Raw genomic sequence first — 16,247 nt, 5'->3', positions numbered from 1 at the left:
CACCTGGGCACACCTGGGATACACCTGGGCACACCTGGGCACACAGAGCCTGCAGCCCAAGGGGTACACGCTGGCCACCATGCAGGTGAGCGCACCTGGGCACACCTGGGCAGGTAAAACACACCTGGGCACCGCTGGGATACACCTGGGAACACCTGGACACAGCTGTGCCTCACTTGGGGTACCTGTGACTCACCTGCGACTGACCTGAGGGTACCTGGGACTCACCTGTGATTCACCTGTGACTCACCTGGAGGTAACTGTGACTGATCTGGGGGTACCCGGGACTGACTCACCTGTGCCTCACCTGGGGTACCTGTGACTCACCTGAAGGGGTTTTGTCGTTCACCTGTGACTCACCTGGGGTACCTGTGACTCACCTGAAGGGGTTTTGTCGTTCACCTGTGACTCACCTATGATTCACATGAGGGTATCTGTAACTTACCTGAAGGGGTTCTGTGACTCATCTGTGACTCACCTGTGACTCACCTGTGACTCACTCGTGACTCACCTGAGGTACCTGTGACTCACCTGTGACTCACCTGTGCCTCACCTGGGGTACCTGTCACTCACCTGAAGCGGCTCTGTCATTCACCTATGACTCACCTGTGACTCACCTGGAGTACCTGGGACTCACTTGTGGCTCACTTGGGGTACCTGTGACTCACCTGTGACTCGCCTGGGGTACATGTGACTCACCTGTGATTCAGCTGTGAGTCACCTGTGACTCACCTGGGGTACCTGTGTTTCACCTGTGAATCACCTGGGGTAGCTGTGACTCACCTGTGACTCACCTGAGGGTACCTGTGACTCACCTTTGACTCACCTGGGATACTTGTGACTCACGTGAGCGTACCCATGACTCGCTTGTGACTCACCTGACTCACCTGTGCAGGTGCAGACGCCGATCCCTCACCTGCTGCGGGGCACGCTCCGCGAGTACCAGCACATCGGGCTGGGCTGGGGTTTCAGGGTTACCTGTGACTCACCTGGGGTACCTGTGACTCACCTGTGGACACCTGTGAGTCACCTGTGACTCACCTGAGGCTGTGACTTACCTGTGACTGACCTGGGGTACCTGTGACTCACCTGGGATACCTGCGACTCACCTGTGACTCACCTGAGAGTAACTGTGACTCACCTGGGTTCACCTGTGACTCACCTGGGACTCACGTGGAGTACCTGTGACTCACCTGTGACTCACCTCTGACTCATCTGTGACTCACCTGTGACTCACCTGTGACTCACCTCGGGTACCTGAGACTCACATGAGGGTACCTGTGACTCACCTGTGACTCACCTGGGGTACCTGTGACTCACCTGTGACTCACCTGGGATACCTGTGACTCACCTGTGACTCACGTGGGGTACCTGTGATGTATCTGTGGCTCACCTGAGGTACTTGTGATTTACTTGGGATACCTGTGACTCACCTGGGATACACGTCACTAACCTGTGACTCACCTGTGACTCATCTGTGACTCACCTGTGACTCACCTGCACAGGTGCAGACACCGATCCCTCACCTGCTGCGGGGCACGCTCCGCGAGTACCAGCACATCGGGCTGGGCTGGGGTTTCAGGGTTACCTGTGACTCACCTGGGGGTACCTGTGAGTGACTCACCTGTGACTCACCTGGGATACCTGTGAGTGACTCACCTGTGACTCACCTGTGATTCACATGTGACTCACCTGGGGTACCTGTGACTCACCTGTGACTCACTTGTGACTCCCCTGGGGTACCTGTGACTCACCTGGGGGTACCTGTGACTCACCTGTGACTCACTTGTGACTCCCCTGGGGTACCTGTGACTCACCTGGGGGTACCTGTGGCTCACCTGTGACTCACCTGTGACTCACCTGGGGTACCTGTGACTCACCTGAAGGGAGTCTGTCATTCACCTGTGACTCACCTGCGACTCACCTGGGGTACCTGTGACTCACATGAGCGTACCCATGACTCACCTGTGCCTCACCTGTCTCACCTGCGCAGGTGAAGACGCCGATCCCTCACCTGCTGCGGGGCACGCTGCGCGAGTACCAGCGCATCGGGCTGGGCTGGGGTTTCAGGGTTACCTGTGGCTCACCTGGGGGTATCTGTGACTGACTCACCTGTGACTCACCTGAGGTACCTGTGACTGACGTGTGATTCACCTAGGGTACCTGTGATTCACCTGGGGTACCTGTGACTCACCTGTGACTCACCTGAGGGTCCATGTGACTCACCTGGGGTACCTGTGACTCAGCTGTGACTCACCTGGGGTACCTGTGACTCACCTGGGGTACCTGTGAGTGACTCACCTGTGACTCACCTGTGACTGACTCATCTGTGACTTACCTGAGGGTATCTGTGACTCACCTGTGGCTTACCTGAGGATACCTGTGACTCACCTATGACTCACTTGAGGATACCTGTGACTCACCTGTCTCACCTGTGCCTCACTTGTGACTCACCTGGGGTACTTGTGACTCACCTGTTACTTGTGTCTGACCTGTGGGTACTTGTGACTCACCTGTGCCTCACCTGTCACTCACCTGTCTCACCTGCACAGGTGAAGACGCCGATCCCTCACCTGCTGCGGGGCACGCTCCGCGAGTACTAGCACATGGGGCTGGGCTGGGGTTTCAGGGTTACCTGTGCCTCACCTGGGGGTACCTGTGAGTGACTCACCTGTCTCACCTGCACAGGTGAAGACGCCGATCCCTCACCTGCTGCGGGGCACGCTCCGTGAGTACCAGCACATCGGGCTGGACTGGCTGGTGACGATGTACGAGAAGAAACTGAACGGGATCCTGGCCGACGAGATGGGGCTGGGCAAGACCATCCAGACGATATCGCTGCTGGCTCACCTGGCCTGCGAGAAAGGTAACGCACCTGGGCACACCTGAGATACACCTGGGCACACCTGAGATACAGCTAGGCCTATCTGGGATACACCTGGGTACACCTGGGATGGGGCTGGGAAAGACCATCCAGACGATCTCACTGCTGGCTCACCTGGCCTGCGAGAAAGGTAACGCACCTGGGCACACCTGAGATACAGCTAGGCACACCTGAGATACAGCTAGGCCTATCTGGGATACACCTGGGTACACCTGGGATGGGGCTGGGAAAGACCATCCAGACGATCTCACTGCTGGCTCACCTGGCCTGCGAGAAAGGTAACGCACCTGGGCACACCTGGGCCCACCTGGGTAGGGCTGGGATACACCTGGGCACAGCTGGGCACAGCTGGGAGTCATTACAGACACCTGAGATGGGGCTGGGAAAAACCATCCAGACGATCTCGCTGCTGGCTCACCTGGGCTGCGAGAAAGGTAACGCACCTGGGCACACCTGAGAGTCATTACAGACACCTGGGGGTGACTGCACATACCTGGGATGGGGCTGGGAAAAACCATCCAGACCATCTCCCTGCTGGCTCACCTGGCCTGCGAGAAAGGTAACGCACCTGGGCACACCTGAGATACACCTGGGAGTCATTACAGACACCTGAGATACACTGCACACACCTGGGCACACCTGGGATGGGGCTGGGCAAAACCAGACGATCTCACTGCTGGCTCACCTGGCCTGCAAGAAAGGTAACGCACCTGGGCACACCTGGGATACACCTGGGAGTCATTTCAGACACCTGGGATACATGTGAGATACACCTGGGCGTACCTGGGATACACCTGGGCACACCTGGGATACACCTGGGAGTAATTTCAGACACCTGGGATACACCTGGGCACACCTGGGATACACCTGGGCACACCTGGGATACACCTGGCATACATCTGAGATACACCTGGGCACACCTGGGATACACCTGGGCACACCTGGGATACACCTGGGCACACCTGGGATACACCTGGCATACATCTGAGATACACCTGGGCACACCTGGGATACACCTGGGCACACCTGGGAGTCTTTACAGACACCTGGGATACACCTGAGCACACCTGGCCACAGGTAGCTGGGGCCTCACCTGAGCCCCTTCAGGAGATTCTCCGGACTCACCTGGGTTCTTTTTGGGGTTCCCAGGGCTCACCTGGGTGTCGTTTCGCTTGTCTCACCTGTCCCTCACCTGTGCACAGGTAGCTGGGGCCTCACCTGATGCCCTTTAGGGCGTTCTGAGTCACACCTGGCCAGGTTTGGGGGTTCCCAGGACTCACCTGAGCCCTTTGAAGGGGTTCCCAAGACTCACCTGGGGCTCATTTCAGGTGTCTCACCTGTGCACAGGTAGTTGGGGCTCTCACCTGAGCCTCTTCAGGAGGTGCCCAGGACTCACCTGGGGCGCATTCTGGGTGTACCACCTGTGCACAGGTAGCTGGGGTCTCACCTGGGACTCACCTGAGCCCCATCAGGGGGTTCTCAGGACTCACCTGGGCCTCATTCCAGGTGTCTCACCTGTCCCTCACCTGTGCACAGGTAGCTGGGCCCTTACCTGGGACTCACTTGAGCCTTTTCAGGAGGATCTGAGTCACACCTGGTTAGGTTTGGGGGTTCCCAGGACTCACCTGGGTCTCATTCCGGGCGTCTCACCTGTCCCTCACCTGTGCACAGGTAGCTGGGGCCTCACCTGAGCTCCTTCAGGAGGTTCCCAGGACTCACCTGAGCCCCTTTAAGGGATTCCCAGGACTCACCTGGGGCTCATTTCGGGTGTCTCACCTGTGCACAGGTAGCTGGGGCCTCACCTGAACCCCTCTGGGGGTTCCCAGGACTCACCTGGGGCGCATTCTGGGTGTACCACCTGTGCACAGGTAGCTGGGGTCTCACCTGGGACTCACCTGAGCCCCATCAGGGGGTTCTCAGGACTCACCTGAGCCTCATTTTGGGTGTCTCACCTGTCCCTCACCTGTGCACAGGTAGCTGGGGCCTCACCTGGGACTCACCTGAGCCCCTTCAGGGGGTTCCCAGGGCTCACCTGGGCCTCATTTCGGGTGTCTCACCTGTGCACAGGTAGCTGGGGCTCTCACCTGAGCCCCTTTAAGGGGTTCCCAGGACTCACCTGAGCCCCTTTAAGGGATTCCCAGGACTCACTTGGGGCTCATTTCAGGTGTCTCACCTGTGCACAGGTAGCTGGGGCCTCACCTGAGCTCCTTCAGGAGGTTCCCAGGGGTCACCTGAGCCTCATTCTGGGTGTCTCACCTGTGCACAGGTAGCTGGGCCCTCACCTGGGACTCACCTGAGCCCTTTCAGGGGGTTCTAAGTCACACCTGGACAGGTTTGGGTGTTCCCAGGACTCACCTGAGCTCCTCTGGGGGTTCCCAGGACTCACCTGGACGCTTTCCTGGGTGTCTCACCTGTCCCTCACCTGTGCACAGGTAGCTGGGGCCCTTACCTGAGACGCACCTGAGCCCCTTCAGGAGGGTCTGAGTCACATCTGGACAGGTTTGGGGGTTTCCAGAGCTCACCTGAGCCCACTCAGGGAGTTCTGAGTCACACCTGGACAGATTAAGGTGTTCCCAGGACTCACCTGAGCCCCTTCAGGGGGTTCTCAGGACTCACCTGAGCCTCGTTCTGGGTGTCTCACCTGTCCCTCACCTGCGCACAGGTAGCTGGGGCCTCACCTGGGACTCACCTGAGCTCATCTGGGGGGTTCTGAGTCATACCTGGGCAGGTTTGGGGGTTCCCAGGACTCACCTGGGGCTCATTTCAGGTGTCTCACCTGTGCACAGGTAGCTGGGACCCTCACCTGAGCCCCTTCAGGAGGGTCTGAGTCACACCTGGGCAGGTTTGGGGGTTCCCAGGACTCACCTGGACCCTTTCCTGGGTGTCTTACCTGCCTCTCACCTGTGCACAGGTAGGTGGGCCCTTACCTGGGACTCACCTGAGCTCCTTCAGGGGGTTCCCAGGACTCACCTGGGGCTCATTCCAGGTGTCTCACCTGTGCACAGGTAGCTGGGGCCTCACCTGATTCCCTTTAGGGGATTCTGAGTCACACCTGGACAGGTTTGGGGGTTCACAGGACTCACCTGGGGCTCATTCTGGGTGTCTCACCTGTTCCTCACCTGCACAAAGGTAGCTGGGGTCTCACCTGAGCCTCATTCCGGGTGTCTCTCCTGTCCCTCACCTGTGCACAGGTAGCTGAGCCCTCACCTGATCCCCTTAAGGGTATTCTGAGTCTCACCTGGCCAGGTTTGGGGGTTCCCAGGACTCACCTGAGCCTCATTCTGGGTGTCTCACCTGTCCCTCACCTGTGCGCAGGTAGCTGGGGCCTCACTTGGGACTCACCTGAGCCCCTTCAGGGGGTTCCCAGGACTCACCTGAGCCTCATTTTGGGTGTCTCACTTGTCCCTTACCTGTGCACAGGTAGCTGGGGCCTCACCTAGGGCTCATTCTGGGTGTCTCACTTGTCCCTCACCTGTGCACAGGTAGCTGGGGTCTCACCTGAAACCCTTCAGGGGATTCTGAGTCACACCTGGGCAGGTTTGGGGGTTCACAGGACTCACGTGGGTCTCATTTCGGGTGCCTCACCTGTGCACAGGTAGCTGGGGCTTTCACCTGAGCCCCTCTGGGGGATTCTGAGTCACACCTGGACAGGTTTGGGGCTTCCCAGAACTCACCTGGGTCTCATTTGGGGTGTCTCACCTGTGCACAGGTAACTGGGGCCTCATCTGAGTCTCTTTAGGGGGCTCCTAGGACTCATCTGAGCCTCATTTTGGATGTCTCACCTGTCCCTCACCTGTGCACAGGTAGCTGGGGCCCTCACCTGATCATCGTGCCCACCTCGGTGATGCTCAACTGGGAGATGGAGCTCAAGCGTTGGTGCCCCAGCTTCAAAATCCTCACCTACTACGGGGCCCAGAAGGAGCGGCGCCTCAAGAGACAGGTGAGCGCACCTGGGCACACCTGGGGGCACCTGGGTACGCAGCTGGGCACACCTGGGGGCATCTGGGTGGGATATATCTGCACAAGAGACAGGTGAGTGCACCTGGGCGCACCTGGGGGCACCTGTGTACTCACCTGAGGGCACTGGGGGCACACATGGGCCCACCTGGGCACACCTGGGGGCACCTGGGGGCACACCTGGGGGCACCTGGGCGCACCTGGGGGTACCTGGGCACACCTGGGGGCAGGTGGGCACTCACCTGGGGGGACATTTGAGTGTACAAGAGACAGGTGAGCGCACTTGGGGGTACCTGGGGGGGGATTTGAGCACACAAGAGACAGGTGAGTGCACCTGGGCGCACCTGGGGGCACCTGTGTACTCACCTGGGGGCACACATGGGCCCACCTGGGCACACCTGGGGGCACCTGGGGGCACACCTGGGGGCACCGGGGCGCACCTGGGGGTACCTGGGCACACCTGGGGGCAGGTGGGCACTCACCTAGGGGGATATTTGAGTGTACAAGAGACAGGTGAGCGCACTTGGGGGCACCTGGGGGGGGATTTGAGCACACAAGAGACAGGTGAGAGCACCTGGGCACACCTGGGGGCACCTGGCGGCACCTGGGCACTCACCTGGGGGAGGATTTGAGCATGCAAGAGACAGGCGAGCGCACCTGTGCACTCACCTGGGGGCAGCTGGGGGCACCTGGACACTCACCTGGGGGCACCTGGGGGGAGAATTGAGTGTACAAGAGACAGGTGAGTGCACCTGGGCACACCTGGGGGCACCTGGGGGCACCTGGGCACTCACCTGGGGGCACCTGGGAGGGATTTGTGTGCACAAGAGACAGGTGAGCGCACCTGGGCACACCTGGCGGCACCTGGGCACACCTGGGCTGGTTTTAGGGTCATTTTAAGTCCTTTTTTGGGCGTTTTTGAGCTCACCTGTTTTACTTGTCTCAGCTGTTTCTCACCTGTCTCACCTGTCTCTCACCTGTCTCACCTGTCTCACCTGCCAGGGCTGGACCAAGCCCAACACCTTCCACGTCTACATCACCTCCTACACACCTGGGCACACCTGGGCACACCTGGGCTGTTTTAGGGACATTTTGAGGCAGATTTTCGTGGGGATTTCAGCCTCACATCTCTCACCTGTGTCTCACTTGTTTCTCACCTGTCTCTCACCTGTGTCTCACTTGTTTCTCACCTGTCTCTCACCTGTGTCTCACTTGTTTCTCACCTGTCTCTCACCTGTCTCTCACCTCTCTCACCTGTCTCTCACCTGTTTCTCACCTGTCTCTCACCTGTCTCTCACCTCTCTCACCTGTCTCTCACCTGTCTCTCACCTGTCTCTCACCTGTTTCTCACCTGTCTCTCACCTGTCTCTCACCTGTCTCTCACCTGTCTCTCACCTCTCTCACCTGTTTCTCACCTGTCTCTCACCTGTCTCTCATCTCTCTCACCTGTCTCTCACCTGTCTCTCACCTGTCTCTCACCTGTTTCTCACCTGTCTCTCACTTGTCTCACCTGTCTCTCACCTCTTTCACCTATCTCACCTGCCAGGGCTGGACCAAGCCCAACGCCTTCCACGTGTGCATCACCTCCTCCACACCTGGGCACACCTGGGCACACCTGGGCACACCTGGGCTGGTTTTAGGAGCACTTTAAGGCAGATTTTTGTGGGGATTTCAGCCTCACCTGTCTCACCTGTCTCTTACCTATCTCACCTGTCAGGGGTGGACCAAGCCCAACGCCTTCCACGTGTGCATCACCTCCTACACGCCTGGGCACACCTGGGCACACCTGGGCTGGTTTAGGGCAGTTTTTCCTGGGGATTTCAGCCTCACCTGTCTCTCCTGTGTCTCACCTGTCTGACCTGTCTCACCTGTTTCTCACGTGTTTCATATGTCTCTCACCTGTGTCTCACCTGTCTCTCATCTGTCTCTCATCTGTCTCTCACCTGTCTCTCACATGTCTCACCTGTTTCTCACTTGTCTCACCTGTCTCTCACCTGTCTCACCTGTCTCTCACCTGTCTCACCTGTCAGGGCTGGACCAAGCCCAACGCCTTCCACGTGTGCGTCACCTCCTACAAGCTGATGCACACCTAGGCACACCTAGGCACACCTGGGCACACCTGGGGTGGTTTAAGACAGTTTTTCATGGGGATTTCAGCCTCACCTGTCTCACCTGTCTCACCTGTCAGGGCTGGACCAAGACCAACGCCTTCCACGTGTGCGTCACCTCCTACAAGCTGATGCACACCTAGGCACACCTGGGCACACCTGGGCTGATTCAGGGCAGTTTTTTGTGGGGATTTCAGCCTCATTTGTCTCACTTGTCTCACCTGTCTCACCTGTCTCTCACCTGTCTCACGTGTCTCAGCTGTCTCACCTGTCAGGGCTGGACCAAGCCCAACGCCTTCCACGTCTGCATCACCTCCTACAAGCTGGTGCTGCACACCTGGACACACCTGGGCTGTTTTAGGGACATTTTAAGGCTGTTTTTCGTGGGGATTTCAGCCTCACCTGTCTCACCTGTCTCTCACCTGTCTTTCACCTGTCTCACCTGTCAGGGCGGGACCAAGCCCAGCGCCTTCCACGTCTGCATCACCTCCTACACACCTGGGCACACCTGGGCACACCTGGGCTTTTTTAGGGCAGTTTTTCGTGGGGATTTCAGCCTCACTTGTCTTACCTGTCTCACCTGTCTCACCTGTCAGGGCTGGACCAAGCCCAACGCCTTCCACGTCTGCATCACCTCCTACAAGCTGGTGCTGCAGGACCACCAGGCGTTCCGCCGGAAGAACTGGAAGTACCTGATCCTGGACGAGGCCCAGAACATCAAAAACTTCAAATCCCAGCGCTGGCAGTCCCTGCTCAACTTCAACAGGTGAGGGGCGCACCTGGGCACACCTGGGATACACCTGGGATACACCTGGGATACACCTAGGCACACCTGAGTTAGGTGTAGGGCTCACCTGTGTTAGCTGGGATACACCTGGGCACACCTGGGATACACCTGGGGGCACCTGGGATACACCTGGGCACACCTGAGGTAGCTGGGATACACCTGAGCGAGGTGCTGGGCTCACCTGTGGTACCTGAGATACACCTGGGCACACCTGGGCGCATCTGGGCACATCTGGGGGTACCTGGGATACACCTGGGCACACCTGGGATACACCTGGGCACACCTGGGCACACCTGGGATACACCTGGGCACACCTGGGCACACCTGGGATACACCTGGGGGCAGCTGGGGGCACCTGGGCACACCTGGGATACACCTGGGATACACCTGGGATACACCTGGGCACACCTGGGCACACCTGGGATACACCTGGGATACACCTGGGGGCACCTGGGATGCATCTAGGATACACCTGGGCGCACCTGGAATACACCTGGGGGCACTTGGGATATACCTGAGATGCACTTGGGATACACTGGGCACACCTGGGGGCACTTGGGATACACCTGGAGGTATCTGGGGGCACCTCAGATATACCTGGGATACACCTGGGATACACCTGGGCACACCTGGGCGCACCTGGGATAGACCTGGGCACACCTGGGATACACCTGAGATAAACCTGGGGGCACCTGGGCACATCTGATATACACCTGAGTGAGGTGCTGGGCTCAGCTGTTTTACCTGGGATACACCTGAGCACATCTGGAATACACCTGGGGGCACCTGGGCACACCTGGGCATACCTGGGATACACCTGGGCACACCTGGGATACACCTGGGGGCAGCTGGGCACACCTGGGCACACCTGGGATGCACCTGAGTTAGGTGCTGGGCTCACCTGTGTTACCTGAGGTACACCTGGGCGCAGCTGGGCACAGCTGGGGTACACTGGGATACACCTGGGGGCACCTGGGCACACCTGGAATACACCTGAGTTTGGTGCTAGACTCACCTGTGTCACCTGTCTCACCTGAGTGTCACCTGTCTCACTTGTCTGTACCTGTCTGTACCTGTCTCTCCTGTCCATTCCTGGCTGTACCTGTCTCACCTGTATCTACCTGTCTACACCTGCTTTATTTGTCCATACCTGTCTCATGTGTCTGTTCTTGTCCGTACGTGTCTCACCTGCATGTCTCTGTCTCACCTGTCCATACTTGTCTGTACCGGTCTGTGTGTGTCTGTACCTGTCTTCACCTGTGTCTCACCTGAGCCTCACCTGTCTCCCCTGAGTCTCACCTGTCTCACCTGTGTCTTACCTGTCTCACCTGTCCATACTTATCCATACACATCCATACCTATCTGTATGAGTCTGTATCTGTCCATACCTGTCTGTGTGTGTGTATGTGTCTGTACCTGTCTCACCTGTCTCACCTGAGTCTCACCTGTCTCACCTGTAGCCAGCGGCGGCTGCTGCTGACAGGTACGCCGCTGCAGAACTCGCTGATGGAGCTCTGGTCCCTGATGCACCTGTCCATACTTGTCTGTACTTGTCCATACCTGTCTGTACCTGTCCATACCTGTCCATACCTGTCTGTACCTGTTCCTGCTTGTCTGTACCTGTCCATACCTGTCTGTACTCATCCATACCTGTCTGTACCTGTCTATACTTATCTGTACCTGTCCATACCTGTCTGTACACATCCATACCTGTCTGTACCTGTCCGTACTTGTCTGTACCTGTCTGTACCTGCCCATACCTGTCCATACCTGTTCATACCTGTCTGTACACATCCATACCTGTGTGTACCTGTCCATACCTGTCCATACCTGTCTGTACACATCCATACCTGTCCGTACCTGTCCATACCTGTCTGTACCTGTCTGTACATATCCATATCTGTCTGTACCTGTCCATACCTGTCTGTATGTGTCTGTACCTGTCTCACCTGTGTCTCACCTGTCTCACCTGTCCGTACTTATCCATACACAAACATACCTGTCTGTATGAGTCTGTACCTGTCCATACCTGTCTGTATGTGTGTGTATGTGTCTGTACCTGTCTCACCTGTGTCTCACCTGTCTCACCTGTCTCACCTGTCTCACCTGCAGCCAGCGGCGGCTGCTGCTGACAGGTACGCCGCTGCAGAACTCGCTGATGGAGCTCTGGTCCCTGATGCACCTGTCCATACCTGTCCATAACTGTCTGTACCTGTCCATACCTGTCTGTACCTGTCTGTACTTGTCCATACCTGTCCGTACCTGTCCATACCTGTCTGTACCTGTCTGTACTTGTCCATACCTGTCCGTACCTGTCCATATCTGTCCATACCTGTCTGTACTTGTCCTTACCTGTCAGTACTTGTCCATACCTGTCTGTACCTGTCCATACCTGTCCATACCTGTCTGTACCTGTCCATACCTGTCCATACCTGTCTGTACCTGTCTATACCTGTCCATATCTATCTGTACTTGTCCATACCTGTCCATACCTGTCTATACGTGTCCATACCTGTCCATACCTGTCTGTACACATCCATACCTGTCTATACCTGTCCATACCTGTCAATACCTGTCTGTACCTGTCCATACCTGTCTGTACCTGTCCATACCTGTCTGTATCTGTCCATACCTGTCTGTATGTGTCTGTATGTGTCTCACCTGTGTCTCACCTGTCTCACCTGAGTCTCACCTGTCTCACCTGTAGCCAGCGGCGGCTGCTGCTGACAGGTACACCGCTGCAGAACTCGCTGATGGAGCTCTGGTCCCTGATGCACCTGTCCATACCTGTCCATACCTGTCTGTACACATCCATACTTGTCTGTACCTGTCCATACCTGTGTGTATGTGTCTGTACCTGTCTCACCTGAGTTTTACATGTCCATACCTGTCCATACCTGTCGATACATGTTTGTCCGTATCTGTCTCACCTGTGTCTCACCTGTGTCTCACCTGTCTCACCTGTCCGTACTTATCCATACACATCTATACCTGTCTGTATGAGTCTGTACCTGTCTGTATGTGTCTGAGGGTGTCTGTACTTGTCTGTACCTGTTTCACCTGTCTCACCTGAGTCTCACCTGTCTCACCTTCAGCCAGCGGCGGCTGCTGCTGACAGGTACGCCGCTGCAGAACTCGCTGATGGAGCTCTGGTCCCTGATGCACCTGTCTGTACCTGTCCATACCTGTCTGTACCTGTGTCATATGTCTTACCTGAGTCTCACCTGTCCATACCTGTCTGTACCTGTCCGTACCTGTCCGTACTTCTCTATACCTGTCTGTACCTGTCCATACCTGTCTGTACCTGTTTGTACCTGTCCACACTTCTCTATACTTGTCTGTACCTGTCCATACCTGTTTGTACTTGTCCATACCTGTCTGTATGTGTCTGTATCTGTCTCACCTCTGTCTCACCTGTGTCTCACCTGTCTCACCTGTCCGTACTTATCCCTACACATCCATACCTGTCTGTGTGTGTCTCTACGTGTCTGTACCTGCCTGTATACATCCATACCTGTCTCACCTGTCTCACCTGTGTCTCACCTGTCTCACCTGAGTCTCACCTGTCTCACCTGCAGCCAGCGGCGGCTGCTGCTGACAGGTACGCCGCTGCAGAACTCGCTGATGGAGCTCTGGTCCCTGATGCACCTGTCCATACCTGTCTGTACCTGTCCATACCTGTCTGTACCTGTCCATACCTGTCTGTACACATCCATACCTGTTTGTACCTGTCTGTATGTGTCTGTATGTGTCTGTACCTGTCTCACCTGTCTCACCTGAGTCTCACCTGTCTCACCTGCAGCCAGCGGCGGCTGCTGCTGACAGGTACGCCGCTGCAGAACTCGCTGATGGAGCTCTGGTCCCTGATGCACCTGTCCATACCTGGCTGTATGTGTGTGTCTGTATGTGTCTGTAGCTGTCTCACCTGTCTCACCTGAGTCTCACCTGTCTCACCTGAGTCTCACCTGTCTCACCTGTAGCCAGCGGCGGCTGCTGCTGACAGGTACGCCGCTGCAGAACTCGCTGATGGAGCTCTGGTCCCTGATGCACCTGTCCATACCTGTCCATACCTGTCTGTATGTGTCTGTACCTGTCTCACCTGTGTCTCACCTTTGTCTCACCTGTCCGTACTTATCCATACATATCCATACCTGTCTGTACCTGTCTGTACCTGTCTGTGTGTGTCTGTACCTGTCTCACCTGTCTCACCTGAGTCTCACCTGTCTCACCTGCAGCCAGCGGCGGCTGCTGCTGACAGGTACGCCGCTGCAGAACTGGCTGATGGAGCTCTGGTCCCTGATGCACCTGTCCATACCTGTCTGTATGTGTCTGTACCTGTCTGTACCTGTCTCACCTGTCTCACCTGTCTCACCTGTCTCACCTGTCTCACCTTCAGCCAGCGGCGGCTGCTGCTGACAGGTACGCCGCTGCAGAACTCGCTGATGGAGCTCTGGTCCCTGATGCACCTGTCCATACCTGTCTGTACCTGTCCATACCTGTCCATACTTGTCTGTACTTGTCCATACCTGTCTATATCTGTCTGTACCTGTCCATATCTGTCCATATTTGTCTGTACCTGTCCGTACTTGTCTGTACCTGTCCGTACCTGTCTGTACACATCCATACTTGTCTGTATCTGTCCGTGCCTGTCCGTACTTGTCCATATCTGTCCGTACCTGTCTATACCTGTTTGTACCTGTCCATACTTGTCTGTACTTGTCCATACCTGTTTGTATGTGTCTGTACCTGTCTCACCTGTCTCACCTGTGTCTCACCTGTCTCACCTGTTCGTACTTACCCATACACATCCATACTTGTCTGTATGAGTCTGTACCTGTCTGTACTTGTCTGAGGGTGTCTGTACCTGTCCGTACCTGTCTCACCTGTCTCACCTGAGTCTCACCTGTCTCACCTGTAGCCAGCGGCGGCTGCTGCTGACAGGTACGCCGCTGCAGAACTCGCTGATGGAGCTCTGGTCCCTGATGCACTTCCTGATGCCCAGCGTGTTCCAGTCCCACCGCGAGTTCCGCGAGTGGTTCCACAACCCCCTGACCGGCATGATCGAGGGCAGCCAGGAGTACAACGAGAGCCTGGTCAAGAGATTGCACAAGGTAACGCACCTGGGGACAGGTACACACACCTGGGGATGGATACACACACATGGGATACACTGGGTTACAGTGGGATATACCTGGGGATGGATACACACACCTGTGTCACACCTGACCGGCATGATCGAGGGCAGCCAGGAGTACAACGAGAGCCTGGTCAAGAGATTGCACAAGGTAACACACCTGGGCACACCTGGGCACACCTGTGGACAGGTACACACACCTGGGCACACCTGGGATACACTGGGATACACCTGGGGATCAATACATACACCAGTGTCACACCTGACGGACATGATCGAGGGCAGCCAGGAGTACGACGAGAGCCTGGTGAAGAGATTGCACAAGGTAACGCACCTGGGCACACCTGGGGACACCTGGGGACAGGTACATACACCTGGGCACACTTGGGATACACCTGAGTATGGATACATAAACATGGGTCACACCTGACCGGCATGATCGAGGGCAGCCAGGAGTACAACAAGAGCCTGGTGAAGAGGCTGCACAAGGTAACGCACCTGGGGACAGGTACGCACACCTGGGCACACCTGGGATACACCTGGGGATCAATATATACATCTGGGTTATACTGGGTCACACCTGACGGGCATGATCGAGGGCAGCCAGGAGTACAACGAGAGTTTGGTCAAGAGGTTGCACAAGGTAACGCACCTGGGCCCAGGTACACACACCTGGGCACAGGTACACACACCTGGGCACAGGTACACACACCTGGGATACACCTGAATATGGATACATACACATGGGATACACCTGTGTCACACCTGACCGGCATGATCGAGGGCAGCCAGGAGTACAACGAGAGCTTGGTGAAAAGATTGCACAAGGTAACACACCTGGGCACACCTGGGGACAGGTACATACACCTGGGCACACCTGGGCACACCTGGGTATGGATATATACACCTGGGTTACACGGGGTTACACCTGACGGGCATGATCGAGGGCAGCCAGGAGTACAACGAGAGCCTGGTCAAGAGATTGCACAAGGTAACGCACCTGGGCACACCTGGGGACAGGTACACACACCTGGCCACACCTGGGATACACCTGGGGATGGATGCACACACCTGGGTCACACCTGTGTCACACTTGGGGCACATCTGGGACCCACCTGTGCACACCTGGGACACACAGACACCTGAGACACACCTGGGGCACACCTGTGCACAGCTGGGACACACCTGGGCACACCTGGGACACACCTGTACACAGCTGGGACACACCTGGGACACACAGACACACCTGAGACACATCTGGAACTCGCACAGACACACCTGTGACACACCTGGGACACCTGGGCATACCTGGGTACACCTGGGACACACCTGTGCACACCTGAGCCACACACAGACACACCTGGGGCACACTTGGGA

The 16,247-nt window shown here is 56.8% G+C and overlaps 1 protein-coding gene across 1 annotated transcript in view; it reads left to right on the top strand.

Moving 5' to 3' along the window:
- SRCAP (Snf2 related CREBBP activator protein) overlaps positions 1–16,247 on the top strand; it is a 121,696-nt gene that overhangs the window by 45,065 nt on the left and 60,384 nt on the right. The window contains 8 exon segments of the mRNA XM_084224271.1: positions 2,689–2,805; positions 3,383–3,443; positions 6,688–6,824; positions 9,546–9,715; positions 14,655–14,847; positions 14,977–15,195; positions 15,315–15,359; positions 15,817–15,861. Coding sequence (XP_084080397.1) covers positions 2,689–2,805; positions 3,383–3,443; positions 6,688–6,824; positions 9,546–9,715; positions 14,655–14,847; positions 14,977–15,195; positions 15,315–15,359; positions 15,817–15,861 — 987 coding nt within the window.

Source organism: Fringilla coelebs (assembly GCF_963513975.1).
Source record: "Fringilla coelebs genome assembly, chromosome: 35".
Classification (NCBI taxonomy): domain Eukaryota; kingdom Metazoa; phylum Chordata; class Aves; order Passeriformes; family Fringillidae; genus Fringilla; species Fringilla coelebs.
Note: the sequence above shows the minus strand (reverse complement) of the source record. Positions and strands in the feature narration are given on the sequence as shown.